This window comes from Varanus komodoensis, unplaced genomic scaffold (genome assembly GCF_004798865.1).
Source record: "Varanus komodoensis strain SLA01 unplaced genomic scaffold, ASM479886v1 scaffold3, whole genome shotgun sequence".
NCBI classification, from domain to species: Eukaryota; Metazoa; Chordata; class Lepidosauria; order Squamata; family Varanidae; genus Varanus; species Varanus komodoensis.
In genome coordinates this window covers 61447881-61466779 of record NW_025335761.1, presented here as the reverse complement: position 1 = coordinate 61466779, position 18899 = coordinate 61447881, and the positions used below count along the sequence as shown (strand labels likewise).

General features: G+C 46.7%; 3 protein-coding genes across 7 annotated transcripts in view; 2 read left to right on the top strand and 1 right to left on the bottom strand.

Moving 5' to 3' along the window:
* Nucleotides 1-645: 645 nt before the first annotated feature.
* On the top strand, nucleotides 646-6816 carry TOMM20L (translocase of outer mitochondrial membrane 20 like). The gene is made up of 5 exons (XM_044436257.1): nucleotides 646-778; nucleotides 2958-3001; nucleotides 4181-4262; nucleotides 5878-6020; nucleotides 6654-6816. The coding sequence occupies exons 1-5, from the start codon at nucleotides 646-648 to the stop codon at nucleotides 6696-6698; spliced, it is 447 nt and encodes a 148-aa protein (XP_044292192.1). The 3' UTR covers nucleotides 6699-6816.
* Nucleotides 6769-12763, bottom strand: TIMM9 (translocase of inner mitochondrial membrane 9). 3 transcript variants are annotated; one of them, XM_044436982.1, is made up of 4 exons: nucleotides 12494-12763; nucleotides 9653-9725; nucleotides 9330-9425; nucleotides 6769-7347 (listed from the first exon to the last, which is right to left on the bottom strand). In XM_044436982.1, the coding sequence occupies exons 2-4, from the start codon at nucleotides 9689-9691 to the stop codon at nucleotides 7213-7215; spliced, it is 270 nt and encodes an 89-aa protein (XP_044292917.1). In that variant the 5' UTR covers nucleotides 9692-9725; nucleotides 12494-12763; the 3' UTR covers nucleotides 6769-7212. The 3 variants fall into 3 exon arrangements, with proteins under 3 accessions (XP_044292917.1, XP_044292918.1, XP_044292919.1); XM_044436983.1 differs by lacking the exon at nucleotides 12494-12763 and adding an exon at nucleotides 10758-12463; XM_044436984.1 differs by lacking the exon at nucleotides 12494-12763 and adding an exon at nucleotides 12052-12463.
* A 234-nt stretch (nucleotides 12764-12997) lies between these two features.
* Nucleotides 12998-18899, top strand: part of KIAA0586 (KIAA0586 ortholog) — a 92999-nt gene continuing 87097 nt past the window's right edge. For all 3 annotated transcript variants that reach the window (XM_044436313.1, XM_044436314.1, XM_044436311.1), the window contains exons 1-5: nucleotides 12998-13070; nucleotides 14279-14635; nucleotides 15392-15477; nucleotides 16835-16901; nucleotides 18615-18684. In XM_044436313.1, the coding sequence (XP_044292248.1) occupies nucleotides 14311-14635; nucleotides 15392-15477; nucleotides 16835-16901; nucleotides 18615-18684 (548 nt within the window). In that variant the 5' untranslated portion in view covers nucleotides 12998-13070; nucleotides 14279-14310. The remainder of the gene's footprint in view (nucleotides 13071-14278; nucleotides 14636-15391; nucleotides 15478-16834; nucleotides 16902-18614; nucleotides 18685-18899) is intronic.

Below are 18899 nucleotides of genomic sequence, written 5' to 3'. Positions count from 1 at the left end.
AATGCAAACAGTCTTTGATGGTATTGCATGAATTGCTGGAAACCACCCAGAGTTTTGGCTACTGGGCACTACAGAAATAAAATTCGTAACAGTAGCAGAAGAAAGGGCGCTTCAGCAGTTCCCTGCTGCTGAAACAGGAAAGGTCCCATCTTGCTGCTGCCCCTAAACGTTGTCAGGTAAGCAGCATCCACCGTCTCCCAAGCACCGTGCAGGGAGCAAGGTAAGCGCTCTTCCCGCAGCTCCACAAAATGGAAAGGCCCGAGTCCTCCTCCTCCTGCAGCCTCCTGGGGCAGCCGCCCGAGTAAGCTGAGCACCGAGTAGACCCACTGAAATAAACGAGGCTTCAGCTACTCGGGCCTCACTGGGGCTTCCCCCCTTTTCACACGTGCTCCCCAAGCAGGGCAAACCCCGGGTCCCGCTCCCTCGGGACTCGCCCGCTGCGATGGGTCTGCTCCCAGCAGCGCAACTCACGGAGTCGGGCGCCCCCGCAAGCAAGTCCGGCGGGGCCCCGGCGCCGCGGCCTTCCCGGATCTGCTGGCGCCGAGCGCGGCGAGCTTCCTCGGCAGACGAAGCGCCGAGGCCCCCTGCGCTCGCCTGAGGCGGCGGCCGGGCCGGGGAGGGCGGCGCGGGCGGGCGCGGGCGGCCATGGAGCGCGGGGCGCGGCGGGCGCTGCCCTGGCTGCTGGCGGCCGCGTGCGGCCTGGCCGTGCTCGGCTTCTGCCTCTACTTCGACGCCAAGCGGCGGAGCGCGCCCGACTTCCCGCGGAGGCTGAGGGAAAGTGAGTGGCGGCGGCGGCGGCGGGGACGGCGATGGCTCGCCCCCCTCGGCCCGGAGGCGGCCGAGGAGCCGGGGGGGGGGGGGCGTGACGCGCGGTTCGCCCCGCGGGCGCGCCTTATCCTCACAACAGCCCTGTGAGGTAGGCCAGGACAGAGGCCGCGACGGGAAGGCGGAGCCGGACTCGCCCTCTCCCGCTCTCTAGGGGAGGCTCGCAGTGCTGCTGCTACTAGTAGCAACGCCAGGGCTGCCGATAGCAGTGGTTCTATAGGCGACGCAGACCTTGGGCAGGGCGCAGACGTTAAAGCGGACGCGCCGCCTACGATGCAGCCCGCCAGGCGGGACCCGCAGCGGGTGTCGTGGAGAGCCCGCCGCTCCCACGGGTCATGCCCGAGGCCGCTCAGGCCGGGAGGAGGCCCTGCAGCGACTGCGGGTGGCGAGCTAGGCTGAGGGCCTGCGGCTGGGCCAAGGCTGCGTGGCCGAGCGCTGGCCGGAGCCCCGGGCTCCTGCGTCGCAGGCCTCACGGCCCGCCAAGCCACACTGGCTCGGAGTTGCCCCTGTGTCGTCAGGTTGCCTGTGCTATCAAGTCATGGCTTGTAACCATGAATAGCCAACAAAGAGAATGCATGGTTTGTTGTCAGGTTGTGAACTGGTGCTTGTTGACCATGGGTTGCTGTCTTGGCTGGGTTCGGACAATACACAATGTCAAGGGCTGAGCATGGCTTATCGTGTTTGTCCAAACCCATTCACACATTTGCGGCTGTTGCCAGCCTGTGGCTTGCGCATCATTGGCCCCATTTATTTAATTGAACCTTTTACAGGGAATCTGCCTAAACCTCCATCCAATTGCACCCTTACTTTATTTTTAATGTTTGCTTTTCACCCTGCAAGCCACCAGAACAAGCTTCTCCAGGCTGGAATTTGGAACTCTGACTGCATTATACTTAGTAGAATTATTATTCCATTTACTTAGTCCATCTACATTCTTCTCACACCAACTGCCAGCATCTCAGACTCCAGGGTTTCAGACAGGAACCTTCCTAACCTTTCCTTTGCATTCATATCAGGTGTTTTACTGTAGTAATGTGTTCAGTCTGCCTTCCAGCATTTAAAAGCAAAGAGAATGTTTCTTTTGATGGTTAAAGATTGAGGGGGCAACCAGGCAGAGAATATCTTACATTTTCAACAGTTTAAAATGATCCTCACCAAGCTGTGACATATGAGATGACAGACAGTGTACATAATAGTAACTTAACATTCATACATAAGGACCCCCCCAATTACATACATTACTTGCAAAGTAATCTTATGCCTATTTATTCCAAATTATGTTCCAGTTTGCTTAATGCAGCTTATTCCAGAGAAGGTGCGATAGAATTGCAGCCTCACAAGGTTTAACTTTCGGAGATCCAGGGGAAGAGAAGGCTAAACTGTCATCCTTCTTTTTAAAAGGTGTTACACAAACCTTCCCAGAAGTGAATTTGCACACAGTGATTACCAGGAGCAGGTACCAGAAATTAGACACAGTTGGCATACGCTGTAAAATGCACCCACACTTTATCCTTTCAAATAGTACCTTACTCCAAGAATGACTTTAGATGTGAAGTCCTTCCTTTTACTGCCTGCACTGACAAAGTGAGGGAGATTAAACAATCCCTCTTTACTTTAGTGCTGTTGCATCTTCTGCATCTTTTCCTGCTGAAGTCACTGTTGGAGCACACAGTGGCTGTTTGAGAGGAAGCAAGCAAACTCTCAAATAGGCTCAAACCTTATAATTTCTGTCTCATCCCCTCCCTCATCCTACTGCTACTTTCCCTGACAGCAAAATTTTCAACATGAGAACCAGAAACCACTCAAAATGTATAGGCTTCTTTCCCCCTAGTGACATACCATTTTCTCATTGGAAGTTAAGTATATATGAAGTTCATACTACTCAGGATGAGGGAGAGCCTTAATCAAATCTCCCAACAGTTCTGCTTTTAATTTAAAAAAGCTACCTTGAGCTCTAATTGCTTTCCATAAAGAGTTTCATATTTTTTTTCCTGTGCAAGAACAACTGGGACCAGAAAGCTTAATTTGAGAAGAAGGACAAATGTTGGAAGATCCCGTTAGCCTTTAGCCTTTACATTCAGAGTTCTGGGCTATTTAATACAGATACTAAACATTCCATATTACCATTACAGAAAGAAGAAAAGAACGTGAAAAGGCAAAAGAACGTGAAGCAGAGGTGAAAGATAACATTTGGAAATAGTGCAGTTTTTTCAGATGGTGTATTAGCCTTAAAGTACAACCTAATTCATCTTTGTGGGGCAGGGTATACAAAAAAGCCACTTCTCTGATGTACTCTGTGTATCCCAGCCTTCATGGAAGTTGCTATGCAGATCTGAGGGCTAAAAATCAGCACATGCCATAGTTGCCAGTGAAAACCGCCTTTTGGATGGCAATCCTGTGCATGTTTAGACAGCAAAAAAGGTCAACTACATCCCCCAGTTTTTTATCTAAACATGCACAGAGCTGTATCTTTAAAGCATTTTTCTTCCAGGCCTGTTCATTGTAGTTACTTTTGTTTTATCAACAACAAATTAACATAATTAAGGGGACAGCTTCAGTGCATCACATAGTCCCTCTGTTTATGTCAGAGAATCTTCATAGACCCTTGAGAATCTTAGTTTTCGCTTAAAGAGAAAACTAGCCTTCATGGTTCAGGAGGCCTAACTTGGCAATTGATTTAAACTGCATTTTGGCTACTGACAAACAGAAAGAAGCCAAAAATATGCATTAATTTTCATGTTTTCTATGCCTATGATTATTTTTCAACATTGGTTAAGTTAGAGGGTATAGACATCAGAGCAAAGATGTTATAGAAACACATTTACTGTCATTTTCCTTGCAGTTAAAAGCACTCACAGCTGTGCAAATTTTATCCACGATCTTCCTATGTGAATGTTCTATGTAGCTTTTAATACTGAACAGATTGTCAGTTCTGCCTCCATCTCTAATCCTTTCTGATAAGGCAGGGATGGGTATTGTATTCATCTCTGAAGGCTGTATATGTAATGCATGCATTTCTTGTGGCACTTATACTGTGCAATATCTGTACAGCCAGCCACCAATTTCACAAGACTGCATATCAGGTTGACAATTATTTTTGGAATACTGAAATCTAGTTCTAATAGTATGAAAATAATTCTGGAACTACATATGCCCTTTTACATGTCAGTAGCTATTGAGTGCAAAAGTTAATGGGTTTATTTACAAAATGCAGGCATGGAAACTCTGCAGGAAAAGTAATCTTAGAAAATGACATATTTTTTACTTCTATCACAGCCTCACTCTCATTAACCCTTAAGCAGATTAACTGATACTCCATTTTTCTAAGATGAAAATATGTTTATGATACCCTCAGTTACGTGAACTGAAAGATACGGCTAAGGTACAAGAGTTCTTTCTGCAAGAGATACAGCTGGGGGAACTCTGGTTGGCACGAGGTAAGGACAGGAGGAATTGCTTTTAGTTGGAATATTTGTCCAAAAATGCTTGGAAACAGTCCGTTACTAGTATTATGTAATGCATATCTTAATAATGCAGATGAGCCAGATAATTTGGACATACCACAGGCATATACCTGTCTCATACTCTTCGTGAGGGGCATCCTGTGGGAATATGTTATATAGAGTGCTGAATGAAAAATTGAATATTGAAGAGAGCTGTAACCATTTCACTTGTTTATAAACTTTTCCTTCCATGACAATGGAAAAAAGGAGATGTAAAAGTGTGTAACTGAAGTTCTGCCAGGTTTCAACCCAGAGGTAAGTTCTCCCTTTAAAAGCAGCTCTGAGTTGCAGACTGGATACAGCTTTGATCCAGATTCAGAATCAGAGGCAGTACATCTGCGAACATACAAGAGGGGTTTGGAAAAAAGCAACACTGCATTTGTTTTAATGGTCATCATTCAACTTGAGGATCCAAAATCATTCAGATGTTTTCATAATGACTGGAACAGAAAAGAGCAAAAAGGAAGTCAAGGGCAAATGAACAGGTGAAAGGGAAAGGCTACAGCTCTGCAACAGGACAAGTGCTTTTGTGTGTCAAAATCAGTCAAAGCATCACCAGTTAAAGGAGCTTTTCTTGACACGGTGCCCTCCAGATAGGCTGGACTGCAGCTCCCATTATTGCCAGCCAGAGTAGCATGAGGGTTGCAGTCAGAAAAATCAGGAAGCATCAGGCAGGGAAGGGTGAGTTAGGGGAACACGTGTGACGGGTCGGGGAGCTTGCAGACCTTGCCAAATGGTGAAGTCAGTCTTAGACTGATGTGTCAAGGGCCAAACTTAGAACAGGAGAAACACCTGAGCACTGTATTCCCTCAGGAAGTACAAGAGTAGAACCGGGGGAAGGGGGCGCACACTTTCCTCCATATCCTATTATAAATCCCATGCGTTATACATCCCATGCCGTATTATACATCATTCTATAAAAGAATTGGCAAACATTTGTGCTTTTAAATTAATCCAGCCAACTGGGGTTTTGCTTGAATCAAGGTAATGTAAGCTGGAAACCAAAAAGGACTCGATTCAAATGTCACTTTGGCTGCAGTGTTTCCCCGTCTTACCTCCCCTCCTCCCTGGAACTCACACCTATACAAGGACAGCAGTATCCACATATATTCCTGGATTTTTCTAAGTAGCAGTGAGAGGTCATAAGCGTAAACGTTTTAGAATGTACCAAATCCTGTTTTTACAGAAGAATGAGTATTTTAGATGCTCTGCTTGAGCTGGATTTTTCAGTGGCAGTGGTTCTATTGTATTGGACATGCATATAATATTAATACTAGACAGGCATTCAGAGCCTTCCCTGTAGCATCTGCCCGGAAGCAGCAAAGAGCAGATAACGTCTGTCTTTGTTTTCCTGAAGTCCCTTCACCACCCTGTCTGTCAATAATCGGAGGAAGCAGAAATACTGTTTTCCTTCACAGCAGCGAGCTGGACAAAGGCAGGAGGGGGCAGGGCAGGTGCATACGGAGGTCGATGGCACCGGGCACGCAAGTGCCGACAGTAGTTTTAAAAATCATGTTGACTGAGATTTAGGAGTGTGAATTCGTTCCAGGAGAGCACAAGAAGAGCATCGGACACCTTGCCAATGCTGTGGCCGTGTGCACACATCCAAACCAGCTCATGCAAGTCTTCGAGCAGACGCTGCCTCCCCAGGTGTTTGAGATGCTTGTGCGCAGCATTCCGTATGCGATGCAAGTAGGTACCTTTTTCAAGCCCCGGGAACACAGCCCTGCAACGCGTTAGGCTTGCTGTATGACTACACGGTGTTCACACACGGAGCCTCCTTAATCCACAAGGCCCCCTTTTCTGCACTGGTAGAGGTCGGAGCCCCTGGCTCCAGAGACAGGATGCAACAGGTATTTAGCTACATCAGACCAGGCCTCTGCACTGCAGCAAAAGTGCTGAGTAACACTACATGAATACGGTGCACCGAAGAACTCTTGTGCTGGCTAGATCCAACTCTTGCCAAGAGATTCTAAGTGACAGTGCTGCATTTCACGTAGAACACAGTCCTACAGCTCCCTGTGTGACTCTGGACCAGTCTTCATGCCACAGAACGTGGCACTCATGTCCGCTGGGTCATTTTAAATTCTCTGCAAACTCTGTTCTGCCCAACTTGTCTGTATCGAGGAAGAATTAAGAGTCCCCCACATGTTTAGTCCGGCCTGTTATGTTCCAACAGCCTGCTTCCATTTGTTCACTGTAGGAGTTATTTTTCCCTGTGAGTTGGAAGGCAAGCTGTGGAAGCAGCCTAGTTCTAAACATCCAAAGCTCAAGTGTTTTCCTGCATTAGCACTCTTGCAGCTGACTGTTTTCCCTTTCTGCTAGCGGCTTGAGACAGCCCTGAACGAGCAGGATGCTAGAGATGAATGAGAATGCAGCATCACCCCAAAGGCAACTCTTAAGGCAGGACCTTATAAAACCCACTTCAAAAGACTCTCTGTACAAACAGTAATTTCCATTTATTTTAGTTTGATTAAATAAAAAATAAACCTTGCTTTAGACACTTTAAGATATAATTTCTGGATAACTCGCTTGTTTTAAAATGAACAGTCATTGTACGGGAAACAATTTCTTTAAAGTGTTTGCTCCCTTCCCATGTTTAACCTAGTGACTGGCAGGGCCAGTCCAGAGGCCTGCAGAAAAGGCAGCATCAAGATTACGCCACTGCACGGGAAAACAGGATCTCAGAATGGACTCCATCAGTTGCCTGGCCACTGCCAACTCCAGCTCCATGGCCACTGCCAGCCCCCGATAGTTCCCGCAGCCCAATTGTTCCCAGAGCTGTTCTGTGCTAGAAGGTGTTCCTGCAGCAGCAGTGGAAAATGAGGCACCCTCACATGCAGGGCAGTCAGCGCTGGCAATCCTTTGTGTACCCATCTGCCTTCTAGCGAGGCTGGCTGAGAAGTCCCGCTTTGGCAGCCAGTGCTTCGTTCTGCTGGATGTGGTACTCCTGGAATCTCATAGATATCCTCTGGGTCATTTTTAAATACTTCTGCAAACAGTGCTCTGCACAACTCATCTGTATCAAGAAGGAAGAGTTGAGTCACCCTGGCAGTCACCCACATTTTTAGAAATTTAATGCTTTTAACGACCCAGTATTTTCCAGTGGCTTTCCATAATACCGTTTTGGCCTACCATTCCTAGCTCCTCTTACCACTGGCTAGGACTATGGGACCTGTTGGCCAACCTCCTTTGGAGGGCGGCAATGCTATCTTGGTTAAGGTATTCCAGGGCAATTTCAAAGCAATTAAGCAATGTGTTTACAGGGCCCTCTGCTGGGATAGAGGGTCACTTGGCCCATGATTTTCTAACTTCCAGGGGCACCTCAAGGGAACAACTGCAAGCAAAGCACCTGCTGTGCTGGGGGTCTCGGTGGTGCGTTGGCTCCTGCAGGATGCAGAGTTTGGCAGGAGAGATCTACCCACCACAAAACCAGTCCCACATGATCAGAAGTCAGTCCAGGCAGGAGGACCCTGTTCAGGCAATTCCCCCCACACGCAGTTCTAGGCCAGCACCTCAGGCAAGTCCTCTCTAACTGGGGAGCCCTTTGTGGGGGTACATGTGGAACTGGAACTTTCAGATTTACACAGAAGTTCCACTGTGTGGCAGGGGAGGGGCAGAAGGAGAGAAATGAAAGATCCACTGTGCGAGCTTGTCTTCCACCTGTGCAATGTCGGATTTCACCCATTCATAGCTAGATGGACCTTCATGGTCAGAGGCAGCACAATGCCAGATATCAGGTACTAGGGACATACAAGGTGATAAGACAACTGCCTTCCTGCTCCATGTACAGTGGTACCTTGGCTCACAAACTTAATCTGTTCCAGGACTCTGATCGTGATCCAAACTGATTGTGAGCCAAGTCAAATTTCCCCATAAGGTTCAATGTAAATAAGTTTAATCCGTTCTGTAACTATTTTTCTTTAATCACAAAAATCTGAAGCAGCCATGCTGGGGGGTGGTCAGGCGTGATCGTGGGCACGATCCGGTGGGGAGGCGGACGCATTGTGGTCGTGCTCGGGGGGGGGGGCAGGTGCGATCGTAATCATCACCTAATGCGGAGTTCACGACTCCAGGCAAAATTTTTCAGAAATTTCTGTTCGCTATCTGATTTGGTCATGAACTGAGGCATTCGTGAGCCGAGATACCACTGTACTTAGCTGGTGTGAAAAAAGCCAATTCCGTGATGGGATTCACCAGGAAAGGAATCAAAAAGGACTGCTAATATCATAATGGCCTTACAGAACACTGCGGTGTGACCACAATTGGAATACTATGTATGACTCTGGATACTGCACCTAAAAAAGGATACTGTAGTGCTGGAAAAGCATAATCACCGTGATCAAAGGGCCAGAGCAGCTCCCCTTCAGGACAGATTACAATGTTCGGGGATTTTAACTTAGAAAAACATGAGTAACAGGAGGACTTGATATTTAAAATTATGTGTGCCATGGAGAAAGTGGATACTAGACCCCTGTGGCATCTCCTATTATTGGAACTGGAACTGGGAGAGGGGGGTATCTCTTGAAGCTGAATAGTGGGGGATTCAGGAGCAGATAAAAAAAGCACTTCTTCACACAATACACAGTTAAACCATGACATTCCCTATGATAACATGCAGTAACATCTATCAATTTGGACTTTTTAAAAAGGGGATTGAACACATTTGTGAAGGAGAAGGCTATCAACGGCTACAAGTCATTATCGCCATATGCCTCTCAATACTTAATTTGAGAACCTATGTGCAGTGGTCGGCCGCTGTGTGAAAATGTGGCACAAAATGGGTTTTCGCATGATTGCTAGATTAGATAATCCTTTGGCCTAATCCTGAAGGGTTCTCTTTATGTCTGTTCAAATTAAGATATGATCAGGGAGCCACATGGACAGAGAAGTTGGATATTTTTGTATTGGTTTAGCTAACCTGTCTTGATTGAACTGGAACTTTCAGATTTACACAGAAGTTCCACTGGGTAAAAATCCAAAGCAGATAGAACTGTGTACCTCTTCTTGCTTAACTTCTCGGCTAGTGAAATCTTTCACACAATCCAGGAAGCAGGTTTCTGTCAGTTTGTTGTACGTCCCAAGAAATTCCTTGAACTGCGAATAAACCAAACAGGTCTTCAGAACTGGCTGAATCCTTCCTTCACAGGATAATACGTATGGGGTAACAGGGATACACCCACCAAAGTGAAGGGTACAGGGAGCATATAATAATTATGCACTCTGCAAACTGATAAATCCATGGCTAAGTACGGCTATTAAGAATGTCATTCAAGTTGCCAAACTTAGATAATGCAAAAACCCTTTAAAGATGCACCATTTACCTGCTTGATCTGATCTGATTCCGATATTTGCCCCGCCATGACTTAGCACTTGCTCAGCCAGACACCACCTAAACTAAATACATGATATATAGATCAACACTGATTCCAACATTGATAATTGAAAAGCAACACTCTACATTTCAAACATTTATTTTAAATTTGTATCAACTGAGTGAGGAGAAGCAAGAAAGGACATAAGGGAAAGGTAAGTAACTTTATTTTGATCCTGGCTGCCCAGGGACGCATCCTCAGCATGTCCTTCCATTTACATTTCATACATCATTTTTGAACCAACAGAGGCTGATGATGTACATCACCATTTAAAGGGATCTGACATGCTAGTAATCCTGTAGAGTCTGATTACTTATTGTGACCTCTTTAAGAAGCATCAAAAAAGACACCATTGACTCTAAGGGTATGTCCTTGGGGGAAAAAACCAACCTCCCATACACACAAGCCAGCTTTACTGGCATGGGCGGGTTGGGAGTTGTAAAACATTTTTTGGTCCAAATAGGCATGAATTTGTGCCCCTCATTTCCCTGAATATGGGCCCGCCGACCCTTTGTGATCTTCCCTGTAAGGTGCAAACAAAGGGGAGTATGGGATCCACTCTGCATGTGCTCTGGCCGGCTGGGGCACGCTGGAAGTTTTGAGGTTTTTCCTGTCTCAATTCACATAGGATTGCACCCTTCAACACAAAGTGAGTGTTCTGCACTTCAACTCAAATTCAACATGGCACAGATGGATTTCCATTTGTAAAACAGGACTTCCTCATCCCCTGCAGCTCCCTCTACACTGCAAAATCTGGATGCACAGATCTGAGAAGGCATATGAGGTTAGGAGGAGGGGAAATTCCTTCTTTGGATTTCATTCTGCTGGTAGAAGGACACCATAGGATTCAAGCTATGGTTACAAGTTGAGCACTTCCTGATAATGTCAAATATTCACTAACCATCACTTGTTCAAACTCTCATTGCCCTAACAGCCGAATGACCAAAGTCCTGGGCAGTCCTTGTGTCCTTCCTCAGCAGAAGACAGACAGTGCTAGCTACTGAATTTGGGGTTGGAAGCTCTTGGACAAAGCATCTGGCACAGTTGGAGCTACCTAAACTTCCTGTCACTGTTTCTGGAATGGCAATGCTGATGTGCCAATGGCCTCTCTGAAGTTCCAGCAAGCAGCCAAGGTCTTCACAGCTGACGCCGACCATGTACTCATCCTCCCTCCTCCTGCCATGAAGATTAGGCAACAATACACCTTTCCCCTGAGAAATAGCTTTGCTGGTGGTTAGGGAAGAGAAAACAAGGCCTAGGAAATATAGCACAGGTATAACAGAAGACGGACCAGGGTCTATCAGCAGATTTCTGGTTGACTTCCAATATTATTTAGGGTTTTTGTCTCCCAATGTAAAAAAGAACAGGTTAAAAAAGATTCACTGTCACACACAAACTTGGTTACAGAGAAAGAACATTTTGGGAAAAAGCAGAAGGGTAATTTTGTGTTAAAGAGCTTGTGAGCTTGGTTCTGGCCCTGACACATTCCCCAGCTCGGTGGCACCCTGTTCCTTAATCCCGAATGTGTCTGAGCCATTATGTTGCACTTGGTTCTGACTGGTTGCTATCGTGGTTCTTTTGAAAAATCAGATAGATCCTGTAAACCTGAACTCTGCCTTTCCCTTGAAGTCCCGAGTATAATGCATCCACTACACTATTCTCTCTTCTTCTTGAGCTTGGCACAGGCAATATCCAAGTTGCTAGCTTTGAAGGCTTCTTGGGAATTTACTTAAAACAAACATCTCCCCATTCCCACCCAAAACTGACAAGCAGGATGAGCCATCCTCTGTTAATACACAGGACTACACTCAGAAATATACTTTTTGCAACACCAGAGCAGTGATGGGCAGCTGTTTGCTTACTCATCAGTGTCTTTGTCATGTGGAACATACAAGTGCTTATACACTTTATGCGGTCATCCCCCAACAAGCCTTCTACGCTCTTTTGCATATTGCATTTTCACATGGAAATGTAAACCTAAGGTGCAAATGCAACAGATTTGAGTATCCAAGGCAGCAGAAGATGCACATCTCTGGCCACATACTCGTTTGAAGCAATAATCTTCATGCTTGAATTCGAAGGCTTAAAACGAAGAGGTACATAACTTGCTCAAGGCACATCCATTACACAGGAGGCACGTGAGCTCAAGTCTTTCAGTTTCCATTCACTTGTCTATGCCCTAAACCTCATTCACTAGCTTCCAGGTGTCTCCTAGAGCGAAGGACATTGGATGGCAGCTCAGGGGACTGCCAAGGTCAGGCTGAATTCTTCTGAACCTTCTTGCTTTGGGAGAGTAACGTTGGAAGACAGTCAGGAACCCAACGCCCAGCCTGCCGATCTCTTCCTACCTCCACGCGTCATCCCCGAGTTGCCATGTTTCCATTTTTTTTCCAACTTGCCCTGCTCCAGTGCCCTTAACAGCAGCCCAATATGCGAAAAATTTTACGCAAGCGAAGCGTCCCCCAGCTCTTTTCCTCCCTGTTCCCCACCACGCAATATTAGCCCCCTACCACCGCGCAATATTTTTAACCGATTAAAACAGTAAAGCCCATAAAGGCAAAATACAGATATAATGCAAAGTAACGCTAAAGCATGCCGATTTGCAGCAACAAATAGGATCCTCTGCTGTTAAAGACACCGGCACAGTTCCCGATTTTGAAAGCTGGCAACCCCATTCCGTTCACAGCGTGGGCCCACGATGCCGGGGCTCCTTCCCTGGCCCCCCACACGCTCCGTCCCTCGCCGAACCCGCGCTCGCCGCAGGCAGCGCCTTGGCCCCGTCTTACCTACCTCGTGCTGCGGGCGAAACAGCGATGGCGAAATGCGGATAGGTTTACCTGCCCTCCACCGCGTGGGGTGCACCACTATAAAGTGTCCCCCTCGCCTCAAACAATCATGACCATCGCTCCCAAGACCGGTCTCGGTCCTATCCCCTCTGGACAAGACCCATGAATTCTGAGGCCTCGTGTGGGTCGGATGGCCCTCTACAGCAGGACGGATTAAAAAGCGAGGCCGCTTGTACAGCGGATTTGTTTCCACCCGGACAGTCCTTCAACCAGAGCGAGAGAAAGGAAAGAAAGAGAGAGAGTGTCGGAGGGAACGACCCAATCCAGGCGCATGCGCAGGGCATCCCCGAAGCCTCGATAGCGGGATGGGTTCTGAGCTGCGCAGGCGCATTGCTCCACCCAAGTCCTTTTTAGGAAAGGATGAGGAAGGGGTTGGGCTAAACTCGCCAGTTTGGAAGCGGCGCGAATTTCTGGCGTGGGTGTTGCTGTTACCATGGCAACCGGTGTTTCCGGTGGGCGGGGGTCGTGCGTGGCCGCAGGGCAAGTAGTCTGTCCCAGAGAGAGAAATGGTGGGCGGGAAGGTGGGTCTCTCCTGAGGGGAGGAAGGCACGGCGTGTGGGGGGGAGCCTCTGCGCTGCACGGGGGTAGAGACTTGCCGGGCTTCTGTCCCCCCACCCCGTCCCCTAGTTCTATGTGGAGGGAGGCTTTGACCCGAAATCGTGGGAGCTACAATAATAATGATAATTATGATCTGCTATTGCTGCGGTTTCTGGTATATCTCAGATCCGATTGTGCGCCGCAGCGAGGCACAATGCTTGCATCCCAAGTGCCGCTGAAGCCGAGAGGGGTTTCTCGGAAGGAAGTCCCACAAAGGCCTTTGGGGTCTTCCTCCTGCGTCGCTGTGCTCAGGCTGGCAGCCCACGGCCGAGGCCTTGCATAACATTGTGGGTGAACCGACTGGAGAGCTGACTGTGGCTTCTCCTTCACTTGTCACAAGAGGTGTCAGTGGCCAGCACTTCGGGGACGGGGGGGGGGGGGGGGGTTCAAAGGTGCTTTGCCTGCATCCATGGTGAAGAGGGCTATTAACTGGGGGCAGAGGGTATTAGATGCAGCGGAGTTTGAGGCATTTTCATGGCCTTCCCATAAACAGATTATTGCCAGGATGGAACTCGATTGTCTAAAGAATGGGAGTCCTTGTGTGGGGACCACTTGTGTGCATCTTAGGGAGATGGCTTATGAGTTTGGGATGCCTCTAGAAAGTGGTGTGCATTTCTCCTTCCTTAAAACAAGATTTAAGTAACTCCAGCATCCCTGTGGAGCCAGTGGAGAGTGAGTGTCCCTTTGAAGCCCTGTGAATTTGGCCTGAGTTGAATAGGACTCCTTATCCCAGTTCACAGTCTATGATAGCTGTGCATCCCTTGTGGTATAGGAAAATGTGGAATGGGGGGCAGGGGTTGTCTTGGAATGCGGTTTGGAAGGTCCTTGAGATCCCAGGCAAGTTGACTAGATCATTTTCTGTTGTGGTTTTTCTCTGCAGAAAGTCTTCTGAGAGAGGCTTAACTGAGATTCCTCTAATGCAGGTTTTTATTCTAAGGTCATCTGTGATTAGAACCTTTCTTGGGACTCAAACACACACTCTGTTGATTTTTGGTATTAAATTTGGTGATGGGGCTTATCATTGGAGTGTTTTATCATAATGAGTAGGCACTCATTGCCTCCCACTTTTCTCACTTTGGTTTGTCTTTAACTCTGTCATTTAGTGTTTAGTGTCTTGTGCTTTCTTTAACAGAAACAAACTGAAAGCTGTGCTGTGGGTTGTTAATGGAAGTGGAGGAGACAAGCAACTTGAGTGAGGGTTCTTTGGCTGGCCTCACTGCCAGGGACATTCCTATCCACTCCACCAGCTTCCACATGAAAAAGAAATCCTCCGACAGCCAGATCACATCTGCTGACAGCAAGCTTACTGCTTGCACGAAGAAGAAGGTTTGCATTTCAGTGAAGAAACTTCGGGAAGTGGCTCCACCACATCACCCAGAATGTTCTGGGCCGATACATGATAATGCAGTTTATATTCCTCCAGCTTTGTTGGCAAACAGACCCACATCTCAGAAGCCAACAGCAGGAAGTCCTGAAGAAGTAGCAGAAGGTATGTATGCGTGTAATGTTCAATTCTCAGTGTTTTGCACTTCTGCAGTTAGCATCATTTAGATATCATCAGTTAGATGTAGATACGTGTAACACTGGAGCTTCTGATTGACAACATATTTGAGGTTGTCAGCTTAATAGATCTAACCTTCCCTATGAAAAATGTGTGTTTCTTTAGGGTATAACACATTTAAAAGTAAGCCACTAACAAAATGTCCATTGAATGGCAAGAGAGGGCAGGCTCACCATTCCAGCTGTTTTATCCCTTCCTGTTTTCCCTTGGCCTTTGTTTTCTGTGTTTGCTGCCTTGCCTGCACCCTCAGCCCTTTGGTGAAAGGTTCACAGCCCTTCTGGTTGCCATTGGTACAGATGCTGTGAGGTAAAAGAGAAACTGTGAGGTCCCTGAGTACTGAGATGGAACCTGAATTTCCACTTCCACGAGCAGATTAAGCAGCGTTTGATATTGCCAGTGTGGTCTGGGATTTTGGTGATTGGTGTGTACAATGATGTGTATTGGTTGAATGATTCTGGAGGCTGCCTGCAAAAATAGGCAGGACACTCACTATTTATCTGAATAGATTAGAATCTATGTATGTTGTAGTACTTCTGAAAGAGTTGCGATGTGTGTTAACAGCATGCGCAACACATCTAGTTCTTCCCTATGCCTTTTAGCAGGACTTTGTTGGGCTTACGTGTGCTGAAATAAGCCATGGAGTCAACTAAAATAGATAATGCAGTAAGTGAGCATTTCTTCTAGGTGCCTTAAGCAAGAGTACTGGCAGACATTCTGAACAGCTGTTGTCACCTGAAAAAGATGGGCAGCCCTCACAGCCGTCTCCAGAGGTAAGAACAGTGATGTTCCGTCCTTCATTCCACAAAGCATAGTTCACCTGCTCTTTTCCATATGGTTACATCTTGCTGACCCGACATCAGAGTGTCTGTATTTCTCTTTGGCAGAATCTCTTTGCTTGTTCATTACTAAAGGACTGTTACCACCCTAAATGTTTCCTCAATTTCATAATGTGCCTATTCTGAAGTTATTACAATCAAACTGGAGAAGCTGACTTGGATGTTGACAATTTTTTTAAGGACCTGGAATTTATGATAGTTGAACATAATCCTGATTGCTTTTTCCTTCTTTCCCTTTCAGCTGAAAACTTTGCCATCATCTGAACTTTGCCACTATTTAAGTCTATAAACTGTTTGTTTAAGCCACGTATGGGCATTGCGTAACCCCCAGTTCCCCTTCCCTCCCCACAACTCCCCTCCTCACACTTTGCTCTCTATGTTTGGAGCCTGTAATGGATGTTCTTACTATTGTAGTCAAGTGCACTCTGGAATACAGCAGGCTAGGTTAGCAAAAGTTGCTCTCAGTCCCTGGGCTCCACGGTTTCTCTTTCACGAATCCAGTTCTTGAGGAAGTAACTCTGGAGTAAGGTAGTCTACATCCGTTTCCTCCCCAAACAGGAAGCCAGAAAAGGGAAGTTGTGGTGATGAAGAGATTTAACCAGCACCTCCTTCAGGATCCTAACAGAGACTCTCCCCCACCAAGGATGATAAGGGAGTGGTGCGAGTGAGAGTCAAGTAGTGAATTGGGACAGCAAGGCAATAATTCTGGGAAGGAGAAGATGGGGCTTGTGTGGCATGTATATCTTTGAGTGGCAACGGGGAAAGAGAACTCCGCCCTCGCCCGTCTCTGCTCTGCCTACACCCTCAACTTGCCAAGAGACCCTTTGCTGCATGCCATGAGTCTCCAGGCATCTTAAAAGCTAGCAAATGTATTGTTATGCCACAGTATATCTCTTAGTCTTAACGAGTCAGAAGACTTTTTGTGGCATCCAGTTCAAGAGTCAACCCATCTGGAGCTAAGTTGCATCCTCACCACCACCACCACCACCACCACCACCACCACCATAATAATAATAATAATAATAATTATTATTATTATTATTATAACATTTCTATGCCGCCCCTTGCCGAAACCTCGGGGCGGCTTACAACATGATAAAATACATTGAAATACAATAGTACATAATAAATTACCATTAAATATAAAAATACAAAAAATACATTGATTTACAAATACAAAATTAAAATTATCAGTATAAATACCTCGGTTAATAAATAATAAACTCTGATGCTTGTTAGGACGGAAGCTTCTGACATGCGCTGCTCTTCTCCCCCTGCTTTGTTTCCCCAGGCTGCCACCCTTGACTTTGCAGTACCCGTCCCTTCGCACCTGAAAGGGGATGCAGGTAAAGAAAAAGGTAACATAATTTGCAGCGCAGTGCACCTATACTCCAGAATGACAAATGTGTACTACAAGGCTCACATCCTCAGCATGCGTAGGACTGCAGGCTTGGTCCTTTGTTTTTTGGGAATAAAATTCCATATTTCTGTCATGAATGTGACTCGGAAGTGGGGATGAACTTGTACTTCTTCCTGATCAGAAATGGAGCCTGAACCTTTCTCTAAACCGATGCAGACCTGGGCAGGCGGTGGGTGTGCAGGGGGGTGCGATTTAGCTAACCTTTTCGTGATGAGGGTTGAATGAATATCTGCCATGTGACCTTACTGGCTCCACAAGAAGAAACCCATAAAGTAGAACCAGTATCTGAGTGGATTTATATACAGTGGTACCTCAATTCTCGAACTTAATTCATTCCACAATTCTGGTTGTGAACCAGATTGGTCACGAACGGAATCAAATTTCCCCGTAAGATTCAATCTAAAATAAGGTTAATCAGTTCTGAACCATATGTAAATTTTTTAACCACAAAAATATGAAACAAAGTACAATACAGTACAGTATGAAGAGAGAGAACACTAACCTTGCTTGGGGTGACTTCTGGCGTGGAGGACAGGAAGGTGGGTGGGGAGGAGGTTATTGTTTGGAGGGAGAGTCTGTGACCGCGATCTCAACTAGAAGAAGCCACGACCACATGCCAGAGCGGAGAAGATGGCCGCAGTCGTGTTCATCATGGCCATCTTCCCCGCTCGAACACGCTCTGACATGTGGTGCGGGGAAGATGGCCGTGATCATGTTTGTCACCTGATGCGGAGTTCGCGAACAGAAGCAAAATTTTGCCCAACTTTCTGTTCGCTGACCAAATTGTTCGCGAGCAGAAGCATTCATTAACCGAGGTATTACTGTATTTGGGGTTTGTTCAAACTTGTGCTTTTTGCGCTCTTCAAATGCTTGCTTTGGCGCAAGCATGCAGGGATTAGCTTCCCCCTTTCTGACAGGACAAAGAACTCATCTGCTTTAGGGTGTTTATCTCTCTCATTTTGTTGACTCAATTGGAAAACACTTTGCGCTGGATCTGGGATCTGCCTCTGTGGTGGGAAGGGCTCATGCCACTGGTGAGGTTTGTGTTCCGGTGCAGGCGTTTTACTTGCACAAAGGTCGATGCTGCAATATTTTTCAGTCTCACTCCCACTAAATTAGCTTGTTTCAATCCAAAGTATGATCATTATAAATGGGCCTGATGTAAATTTTTTTCGTGTGAACCAGAACTGAACTGGTTCATTATGTGTTCCAAACTGAACCTATATTGACCAGACTGAAATAACTTCAGTTGTGGCTGAACCTGAACTGAGTCAAAACTGCCCAATGAGACAAAGTGCATATTTTACAGTGCCTCCTTCCTGGAACCCCGTATCTTCCACAGAGAGCAATGACTGATGGCGAGATGCTAAGTTTGGAAGGCGTGTGCTTTCTTGTTGGCCCTCTGATCCACAGTCCCCTGGCAAGCAAGAGAATGACCAGATCTCAGCAAACCCTGAAACCTCCACCTCTGGCATTATGTGCTATGTGAGGTTGGAGCAGGGTGTGTGTGGACCTGCAGTCTAGTCCTGCCGTGTGCAGAGGTGCTGCTGCGCCACAGTGCCCACCACAAGGCACTTCCTTTCTCAAAAGATGGTGTTTCGTGGTGTATTTGTTTCTGCTTAGCATGTTTTATTCTCCCTTTGTTCCACAGCAGCTGACATTTTCATCTCCCAGTTTGATCCTGGACAGAAGGATGCTGTCCGAGCTGTATTCAAACAGCGGTAAGAGTCACCGCTCAGAAAAAAGTGACGTTCTGCTCTCTTTTAATGACTCTTGACTTCCACATCCCACACACAGCTTGCACAGGAATGTTTGAGGACCCCAAAAGTGCTTGAAGAGCTGATGGAATAAGTAGCATCTTCCTCTGAATGTACCTTGGCCACGTCCTGTCTTCAAGGCAGTCCAAGTGTTAGGTCATTCTGACTGGCTAGTGGAC

What these genes read in the sequence shown, in the direction of transcription:
- TOMM20L (XM_044436257.1), top strand. Translation starts at nt 646, where the DNA reads ATGGAGCGCGGGGCGCGGCGGGCGCTGCCCTGGCTGCTGGCGGCCGCG. An exon ending in GGAACTCTGGTTGGCACGAG is followed by an intron (nt 4,263 to 5,877) that starts GTAAGGACAGGA and finishes AATTCGTTCCAG; the next exon opens with GAGAGCACAAGAAGAGCATC. An exon ending in GCATTCCGTATGCGATGCAA is followed by an intron (nt 6,021 to 6,653) that starts GTAGGTACCTTT and finishes CCTTTCTGCTAG; the next exon opens with CGGCTTGAGACAGCCCTGAA.
- TIMM9 (XM_044436982.1), bottom strand. Translation starts at nt 9,691, where the DNA reads ATGGCGGGGCAAATATCGGAATCAGATCAGATCAAGCAG. An exon ending in AATCAGATCAGATCAAGCAG is followed by an intron (nt 9,426 to 9,652) that starts GTAAATGGTGCA and finishes GTTTATTCGCAG; the next exon opens with TTCAAGGAATTTCTTGGGAC. An exon ending in GAGAAGTTAAGCAAGAAGAG is followed by an intron (nt 7,348 to 9,329) that starts GTACACAGTTCT and finishes TTCTTGATACAG; the next exon opens with ATGAGTTGTGCAGAGCACTG.